The 10326-nt window shown below is 34.6% G+C and overlaps 1 protein-coding gene across 1 annotated transcript in view; it reads left to right on the top strand.

Annotated features, from left to right (window-relative positions):
• The window catches only part of NUDT9 (nudix hydrolase 9), a 29089-nt gene extending 26672 nt beyond the window's left edge, over positions 1-2417 (top strand). Inside the window, exon 8 of the mRNA XM_007450691.1 lies at positions 1904-2417. Within this exon, the coding sequence (XP_007450753.1) occupies positions 1904-2082 (179 nt within the window). The 3' untranslated portion in view covers positions 2083-2417. The remainder of the gene's footprint in view (positions 1-1903) is intronic.
• Positions 2418-10326: the final 7909 nt, after the last annotated feature.

The raw sequence follows: 10326 nt of genomic DNA, 5'->3' as shown, positions 1-10326 counted from the left end.
TCCTGGAGGTAAAACTCCTGAAAATATGACCCTCCCACCCCAAGACTGTGCCTCCAGGAGATTTTCTCTCTCAAGCTAGTTCACAGATCAGTTTCCAAAAATTAGTCAGTTACCTTTTAAATGTTTCTACCACTTGTTAGCTCCAGAGGTGGGATTCTGTTCCTGGTAAGTTGTGATTCTCTGTATTTGCCTGTCTCTCCAGTTTTCAGGGTGGCATTGTGCCCTGTGACCTCAATTCTCTGATGGATCCAAAAAGAGTTGTTGATTTTCAGTTTGTTCAGATTTTTTTTGTGTGAAGATAGGAGTGATGACTTCCAAGCTCTTCACATGTCAGACTATAAACTTTAAACTTTTTAGAATTCTGTTTTGTGTAATTTATTAGGTGACCAGAAGGGGAGGATGCTTTTCAGACATTATTAGATCTGATAAAGAGCATGTTAGAGGACACTGTTATTTAGATAATCAGATATTTTAATTTAACTTTTAGATTCAGGTTTACTTCTTAATTCTGGTTCTCCATTGAAAATTGGATGTTGTAGTTGCTGTGAGATACACAAAGAGCTGTCATTTTAGCACTGGGATTTAGAAACCTGTTATGCTGAAATACTCAATTGATTCTTTTAAGAAGCAGCTTTATTATTTTATTATTTTAAAAGTAATCATTGTAAAGATAAAGGATATAGTGTTTATAATGAGTTATTTAGAAAATAGGTGACATAAAGCGGAAAAAATTTTAAAGCACCAGTTATTTCATTTCCCAGAGATACCACTGTTAGCATTTTGATTTATCTTTTTCCAGATTTTATATAGCTGTTTTTGAAATAAAAATGAGCTCACACTGTACATTCTGTTTTGTTACTTGAATTTTCACTTAAAAATATATTATGGACATATTTCCATATCAGTATTTATAGAATGGCTTCCCTTTTAATGGGAGTGCATTGTGTAGCTGTCTTATCATTTATTTGATAATCTGTGCCCTCTAGATGGAAAGTTTGGTTATGTTCCTTTTTCTTTTTTGGTTATAAATAATGTTGCCTTGAATACTTCAGTAGCCTTGTCTTTTTATTTCCTTAGGATAAATCCTTTGAAGTGGAATTGCTGGGCTGTTTATTGTATCCCCAGTACAGAGTCTGGTGCATAAGAGGCACTCTGATATTTTTTGAATGAATGCTCATCAAAGAGCATTTGCTTTTTAAAATCTCTTGATAAACATTGCCAAATTGTCCTACAGAAATATGCCATTTAGATTGCCAACAGTGATTGAAAGCATTTATTTTTAATTTTTGATAATTATAAATATTTTAATAAATATATATGTATTTATAAATATAACTCTAAATATTTTTTGAATTTTATTTTATTTATTTTTTATACAGCAGGTTCTTATTCTCTGTTTTACACATATTAGTGTATTCATGTCAATCCCAATCTCCCAGTTCATCCCACCACCACCTCATCCCCCCACTGAATATTTTATTTAATGGTTTCTGGTTTGGTGTCATACTTGGAAAAGTACACTTACCTTAAGACTCTAAAGTGAGTCATCAATAATTGTTTTCTTTCATTTTTTTTAACATTTAAATCTGTAATCCTTCTGGAATTTTGATGTGAGTTTTCATGTTTATTTAATGTGAACTCTCTTTTTTTTTTTGAAGGGTAATATTTTTACTTTTTAAAGAGAAAAGCTTTCTTACTGGTACCGTCACTTAAAATTTAGGAACTTAGTTAAAATTGGGGCATTTGGGAAATTTGGAATATTCTAGTTTTTAATTCACTTGGCCACTTAATATAATGATGATTTAAGATTATTATAGTAACAATACTTGAAGATACAGAATTATGCTGAAAAAGAAATGAATAAATTACTTTTTCTTGATGATGTTTTTTCTTTGGTAACCAGGTGAGATAATGGATAACCTTACCTTAGAAGCTGGAGATGATGCTGGAAAAGTGAAATGGGTGGACATCAGTGATAAACTCAAGCTTTATGCTAGTCACTTTCAATTCATCAAACTTGTGGCAGAGAAACGAGATGCCCACTGGAGTGAGGACTCTGAAACTGACTGCCATGGGTTATAGCTTGCAATCTCCATGAAAGCCACATGGCAACAAAGGAACATGTACTGAAAAGAAGGCAGCATCACAGAACTCATATATAAAAAGGGCAGGGTAGATCACTTGGAAATTATTTTATTCACTTTCAAAATGATTTGCATTTAGAAGGTTTTGCATCAGAATAAAATTAGCAAATATGGTGAAACAGAACACAGAATTTTCTGCTTTCCAGTCAAAAGAGCTATAAATAATCATATTTTGTATGCATTTTATTTAAGCATGGCTTAAACCAAATTTAACAACTGATGCTCTTTGAAGAATCAGAATCTAAATAAAGGTAAATTTCTGTTCAGCCATAACTTCTGCTTTCTATGTAGTTCTTGTTTGTCTTTTTTTTTTTTTTCCCATTGATCTTCTGAGGTCTGAAGGATGTTCCTGTCACATCAAGCTTCTTTCAGAATAGCACCGATCACCATTGTTTAATCTGATTTATCTTTAAATTATTTGCTTTGCATTTTGCTTTACGTGATCTTGTTGAAGCTGCTTTCAAAAGTGGAAGCCTGATGTATTCTTTCTTGCCTTTAGAGTTGTAAGTTTTATGAGGAAATTTCAGTCACTCTTAGTTGGTAAAGGTCAGGATCAGCGAACAAGAGCTCATGTACTCATTTCCAAGAATTCTGAATTAAAAAGATGTGTGCAGGAAATTAGTACTTTAAATTGCTATATGCATTTCACTCTACTGTAACTGTATGTGCCATAAATGAATTAAAAATAGATGTTCAGAAAGGACCTGAAATCAGAGACAGAGGAGGTCTTTGGGAGTTTGGGTGTTTTTTGTTAGGAAGAGATTGTTAAAGACTGACATAGGTTTTTGAGAGACTCACTATTAACATTGTAATTCCCAGAGGAAAGGAAAGAGTTGGTGTTCCACGTGTTCTTGGAAGCAGGGAAGAGGAAGGAAAATAACACTGCCTTGTCGCATGTGTATCACGTTCTGGCCAAGATATCCATTGGGAAAGTCTCATGATACTAATTCTGTCAGCCCGAGGCAGGGACTGTCATAATTCCATCTTCATTCCAGTTGGACTACAGGTGGGGCATCTGAAGAAAAGGAGGGTTAGGGGATAGAGACGTGGTTGTTTCCTTCAGATATTTGAAGCGAGTATTAGGCATACTCTGTAGCTAGAGGACAGAACTAGGGCTAAGGTAAATCAATCGAAAAGGTGTTTTTTGTTTTTTGTTTTCTCTCCCCACAACCCCAAGTTAGTGTCAAAACTCCTTTGGGGTAAATTTGAACTGAACTGACAGGAGGCTTTTTTCCCCTTAGTGTGACTATAAGTTTTGCTGAGAAACATTAGAATGTTTGATTTCAGGATGCTGCCTCAGACCTCTCTAGAAGAGTTACAAGGTTTATGTGCAGTATTAATTTTCTAAAATCCATAAAATCCTGCTCCTTGGGTACATAACAAGGGACTTGTACTTGACAAGAATGATCTGCTCATTGGGTGAGGGGTAGGATAACCTTGTCCCAGCATGAAAGAGTCTGATTCTACGTTTACTGTTTGGTAGGAAGAAATTGCTTCTTCCTGGCATGGAATAGAATTCTCTAAAATTGAAACTACTTACAAAAGCTCTTGAGAAAGTTTGAGCAATTGCCTAAAGAATGACATTTACTTATGTTTTAATAGTTTTGACACATCTACCCTGACATTAGTAAAGATACTAGGTTATATGAAAAATTTATTTAAAGAATGAGTAAAGCACACGATCCGCAGATAATCAATTTTTTGGTGGCATTTTGTGGTTTTCATTGGAACATTTACAAAGTATGCAAAATGATAAAACTACTATACCCTATAGATAGGGGAGAAGTAGATAATCTTCTAACTGTAAGTATCCAGCACCATCTATAATAGAAAAAAACATTAAAATTTTAGTTTAAGACATTTCTGGAGGAATATCTGCTCCTGTATCACTAGGTGATATTGCCTTCATATTTACTTATATTTCAGATATGAGGAATATTTTTTTTTAGAGACAGTTAAAACAGTGATAGATACCATTTATTGAATATCTACATTGTATCACTTAATCCTCACAACAATCCTGTGAAGTTAGGTGGTATTATCCCTATTTCACAGATGAAAATGATATTTAGAAAGGTTGCCCCAAGGTTTATTCAGTAAGCAACAGAGCTGGATTTTGAATCCTGGTCTGCAGGGTTCCAGAGCCAATTCTCTATCTGTTGTATTCCCTACCAAGTTTATGAAGCTTTTATGATTTCTTACTTTAAGTTTGTAGTTTGGAAGATTTATATTACTTAAGCAATACTCATGTTATCCATAGTAATCCATTTATGGTTTGTGACTTGAAATTTAAGGGCCACATCTGATTTGGCTAGCCTTGTTAAAGTTTTTCACATAATTTTGGCCCAGAGACAATTTATTGATAATATCTTAACCTAAGGATGAGCAGCTGCAATCAGGGTGTCTTGCCTGCAGGTGTTCTTGAGATTTGAAAGCATTTCAAACTCAAATAGAAGCGAGATACTAAACATGCTAAAGAGGGCACCTAAAATTTCTAACCACTTTTAGAGGCTAAATGCTACTCTGTCTTACAGTATAAGGACTTATGATGGTTTCTGTTATTTTCTAAAATATTTGTGAAGTTTTAATAAATAAATTGATTTCAAAACACATCATTTGAAGAAAGCACTTGTAATTAATTTGGTCTTGTTTACACCTCCTTTAATCATATTATTAACTTACCAATATGGGCACAATCTGAAGCTGTTAAACTCTTAGGATAGAAGTATTTAAAAATGTATAATAATGCTCAAAAGATATTTGGAGATTTTACTAACCATATATAACTTCTGACATAGTAGTAAGAGAATTATTTCTGCCAAAATAAACAATACAGATTATAGTTACTATATGAAGGTATTTTTGCCATATTTTTTCTTTGCCTTCACCCATGTCTCCCATATTATGTTTATTTAATGTTGATGGATTAGTATGGGTACAATCATGTAATGTTGGGAGGCAGCAAATAATGTGGTTCGGTTATACCTAAATGCTGAGAAATTGAACCATCAACTGTCTTTTCTGCAACATAGAGCTTAATTTCTCCCACTTCACCCTTGATGGGCTGGTAAGAGCGTTTGAATTGGTAAGAAACACAGAATAAACACTTTAGGGCAATGAAACTTTTCAGAAGGAAAACTTGGAGTGAAATCCAATTTCTTTCTCAAAATTAGGATTGAGAATATTTTGATTCATCAGCTTCTCTCAAGGTAGGTTAAAATACATACTGTATATAATTTTAATTGACATTAATTCAGATATTTTAGAAAGGAATATACCTTTTTGGTCTCTCTCTCTTTTGTATATATTTTAGATGAAAAGCCAAGGTTAGATGGGTGAGAATCAAAGCAGAGGTCTCGGAAGTCTCAAGGTTTGTAGCCTTTCCATCAAGAGAGCTGATGCTTTTGTGTTAAGAAGACTTGTTGCCCTGCCTTGAGATTAGAGCATTTCTAGATTTGGTAGTTTCACAGCAGGCTTTTCTCACTGTTTGCTATGAATTGTCTGTAAGACAAAAATAAGCTTGAGGTAAAATTTACCGTTTGAAATTTCTTAACCTAATTTCTGTAAACTGAAATTTTGTCAAATGCTATGGGCATTATACAAAGAATACATTTTTAGACCTGCAGAAATTCTGATCTAAAGATTTTGGAGGAGGGACTTCCCTGGTGGTCCAGTGGTTAAGACTCCACACTTCTAATGCAGGGGGCGCAGGTTTGATCCCTGGTCAGGAAACTAAGATCCCACATGCTGCATGGCGCAGCCAGAAAAAAAAAAAAAGATCTTGGAGGAAATCAAGTTTATAACTCATGAGATTTAATTTGGGTAAATCACTTGGGCTCCATTCTGCCATATGGTTTTATGGTTCAGAAGAATTATTCTTACCTCTTCTGAGATTAAGTATCACTTGCTTTTATCAATATAACCATAGCAAAAAAGTTTTACCCCAAAGAAGCCCTAAATATTAAAAAAAAATAAGATACTATCTTCAGTCCATTAGGTAGATTTGTAGTTTATAATAGCTTAAAAGTTGTGGACTTACCCCAAGTTGGTTCAAAACAAAAATGATTAACTGTGAAAGAAGAAAAATCAATGATCAGTGATATCAATGGGTTTACCTTTTAGCTTATTTTTAACTTAGTACATATGTAAGCTAAAATACTTTCTATATGAAAATCTTTGTTTTTATTGAAAAATTCCATTTTTACTGCTTTGTGTTTATTCACATGACTGTTGTGGCCTCTCCCGTTGCGGAGCACAGGCTATGGACGCGCAGGCTCAGCGGCCATGGCTCACGGGCCTAGCCGCTCTGCGGCATGTGGGATCTTCCCGGACCGAGTCCCCTGCATCGGCAGGTGGACTCTCAACCACTGCGCCACCAGGGAAGCCCATGAGGTAAGATTTTTAAATGAATATGCAATATTTAGATTTAAATTCCCTTAATTCACAGAAATATTTTCTTGTAACTGCCTTGTAACGGTATTCACTATATCTGAAATATAGAAAATTGATGTGAATGGTTGAGAAACTCACTGTAAACACTTCCATACAAGTGCTATCTTTCTTAAATTATTTGAATTCCCTCCGTGAATGATACTTGAATCAAAATTTTAGGACAGCTATGACTTTGCTTCGAGGGTTTGCTTACACAAGCAATTTCACTGGTTAAGTATTGTTTTATAGCTTTCATGTGGTCCTGTTTTAAGAGACTGGCAGCTTGCTCAAGGAATTGACCACTATGTCAAAAAGGTGAATCCCTCTATTTGTAGAGCTGTCCATACCAGCATGTGTGCAACAATATGTAAGCTAAACACTGTCCTGCTTGTTCTTAGGCAAGAACAATTGCCCTGAGGTAGCATTTGTTCCCTTAGGGTGCATTTTCTTGCTTCTTGGTTTAACCACAATCACTGGGAGAAAAAAATTCTTATCACTGTGAAGATATGGCAGTTCTATAGGTTATTCTGTCAGGATCCTTTCTGGATGGCTTGTGGCCAACAGCACTTTCAATAAAGTTCAGAAAAATAAAGTATAAATAGGTACTAAGTATTCAGATTTGGTAATTTGAATGAGTCATATGTCTGAGGAGTCAATATTTTCACAGGAAGAGACTTTGGAGGTAAATTAATACATATACCCAAGGTCACAGAGGGAATTTAATTTAATTTAATTTTTTTTTTTTTTTTGTGGTACGCAGGCTTCTCGCTGTTGTGGCCTCTCTCGTTGCGGAGCACAGGCTCCGGACGCGCAGGTGGCCATGGCTCACGCGCCCAGCCGCTCCGCGGCATGTGAGATCCTCCCGGACCGGGGCACGAACCCGGGTCCCCTGCATCGGCAGGCGGACTCTCAACCACTGTGCCACCAGGGATGCCCAGAGATAATTTAATTTTAAAGGTGAGCTTACAATCTAGGCTTTCCCACCACAGGCCAGGGCTCTTTTAGCCATGTTTTGATGTAAAGATGAACTTGCTAATTTTGTAATCATCAATAATTAATTATTGATGGTAGTTTCCTAAAACATTTTTAGAATATATATTCATATTCATATATATATAATACATTATAATTAAAAGATGCTAGAATTTTTACAATTTGTCATTTGGAAATGGACTATAGAATCTCTTAAACAGTGGATTGTGGGAAGAACACTAGCTATTTGAAATTGACTTAGGTTTTTTTTTTTGACTCTGGTTCTTATTTAGTTTGACCTTAAAGTTTCTGGCACACTTAAATATTCTTCAAGGTGATTGATTTTAAATAATGTGTAGTGAAGAATCCTGAAAATTTTTACCTCAGGCACGCAATGGTTTAGGCCTAACTTTTTAGGCCTAAGTTTTTGACATTTTTATGAATACTGCAGGTCTCTGAGATACCATCAACTGTAAAGTGTACCATTTAATTAATGATGAATCTTAAAGAAAAAGGAGATTCTAGGTTACATGCATCTGTTGTGAGATGTATCTTGATTTCATAAAATGTTTAAGTGTGAAAAGTATATGGGAAATGAAACTTTTAGTGTTCTCTTTTGTAACTCCCTTCAAGTATTTCTCCTGTGTTTTTATAAACTAATATTCTGAATAACATATATCAATAAAGGGCCTTATTAAATAGTTGAATTATGTGCAGTTCAGTAAAAAAAATTATGTGTTGGGATTTAGATTTGATCATCTTTAATGTATTATGCATTTATGCGAGTGTGTTATGCGTTAGTGAAGAAATAAACTGGTCTATTTCATCTCTGCTAAAGTAACTTATTCTGTAACTCTTAAGTCTTTTAAGACTCTTCACCTTCTTCTTTATCAGTGATAGAAGAGGTTGTTTTGTCAATTTTAGTTTGGATGAGTTGAATAAATGAATGTAGAACTGTTTGCATGTATCGAGTTAGGTTTTTTGGCTTTGAATTTAACAGCTGTTCTTAATTTTGTTTCCAAATGAAGTGGACTAATAAATACAGTAATTTTTCTGATGAACTGGCTCATCTTAAATGGAGGGTTGAATGTAATATTTTTGTAAACTTTATAGATCAACAGAGCAGTATTTACCGCTTTAAGATCATTAAGTGTCAGGACCTAGAAAAAAGGAAAGACAATCAAATAATCAGGGAATTGTAACGCAGTATTTTATCTATCTTTTCTATGTTATATATTTTCTGTTAGCTTGATTAATGAAAACATGCTTTTTAGAATTCTTAGCATTTATAAAATTACATCAGTAAGATTCACATTCGTTAATATTTTAAGTACCCCTCCACCCTTTAGTACCCACCCACCCCCTTCAAACCTACTATCTCAGGAAACACTAGTCCACATTTCTGTGTGTATGTGTGTGGACCCCAAACGTAACAGGGACTTCTTGGGAAGATAATTAAACTTATGCTTACGAGGTTGGAAAAAAGACTGTATTTGGGAATCCCCCTTTTTTATTTTTTTTCTGGCTGCACCACATGGCTTGCAGGATCTTAGTTTCTTGACCAAGGATCAAACCCGGGCCCGGCAGTGATAGCCACTGGACCGCCAGGGAATTCCCAGGGATCACTTCTTTATGAAAAAAAACTTTAATATCATCTCCTATAGTTGTAACCGAAGTATCATTTAAAAATTTAGAATTCATATGCTATGTTACACACAATTTATTTTTTTGCGTGTGACTGAGTCAGTCTTGTTCTCTGTAATTTCCCCTCATTTACTAAAATCCTGTCAAAAGTAAAATTCAAATAATCCTTTTATACCTTGACCGTAACCTTAAATCTAGTTCAAAGACTTCTGGGACAGATTCCATTTCAGTAAGAATGAATTTTCCCCCTATTAATAGCAAATATAAGTACAAAATTTTAGAGGTGAAATGGACTTCATAAATCATTCATTTTCACTATTTTATATTCTAAAGAAAAGTAAGACATAAAGGAGTTTAAGATTACTCCAAAGCGTTAAATGACAGAGCTTGCATCCCCAGATTATTTGACTTCAAATGCTTTTCTACTGGTCTCCTGGGTTCCCTCCACATGATCAAGGAAAGTTTCAGGTCTCAGGTTTCAAGGATATATGAGATTTTTACATTAAATGACTCAAATCAGACAAAATATCAATCAATAATTGTCCCCAAAGGAGAATAATAACCATTATTTTTGGTATCAACTTACTTTCCAAATAAATCTAAAGAATTTTCAAGTTTTTGTTTTGTATTCATTTAAATACTTTCTTAAAGGAAACTTTAAGTATAATTACCTGATTTGGATTATTAGGAAATGGAAAAGGAATTGGAATCTACAAAAAGGAGGAAAAAAGTGAATTGTGAATAAAATAAGGTGGTACATTTTGTTTTAGCTTTCTCGTATGTTCATTTACTCATCCCTCCATCCCTCCATCCCGCCATCCCGCCATCCCGCCATCCATCAGTTTTTATTGAGCAATTACATGCTCTCAGGGAGTTCACCTTCTAGTTGATGGAGATTAGGTTCTAGTGAATTTCAAATCATGTTTTTCTTTCGAGAAGTATGCTTATTTTGCTTAATTAGTCAAACCTAAAGCCTAGGAATCTGTCTTCTGTGTTGCTAGTTCTTGCAAATCCTTCAGTTTTTCTACAGTAAGCCATCTTTGACTGATTTTTTTTTTTTTTTTTTTTTTTTTGCGTTATGTGGGCCTCTCACTGTTGTGGCCTCTCCTGTTGCAGAGCACAGGCTCCAGATGCA

Source organism: Lipotes vexillifer, unplaced genomic scaffold (assembly GCF_000442215.2).
Source record: "Lipotes vexillifer unplaced genomic scaffold, Lipotes_vexillifer_v1.1 scaffold34, whole genome shotgun sequence".
Classification (NCBI taxonomy): domain Eukaryota; kingdom Metazoa; phylum Chordata; class Mammalia; order Artiodactyla; family Lipotidae; genus Lipotes; species Lipotes vexillifer.
The sequence above is the reverse complement of the archived record's forward strand: the minus strand, read 5'-3'. Positions and strand labels throughout refer to the sequence as shown.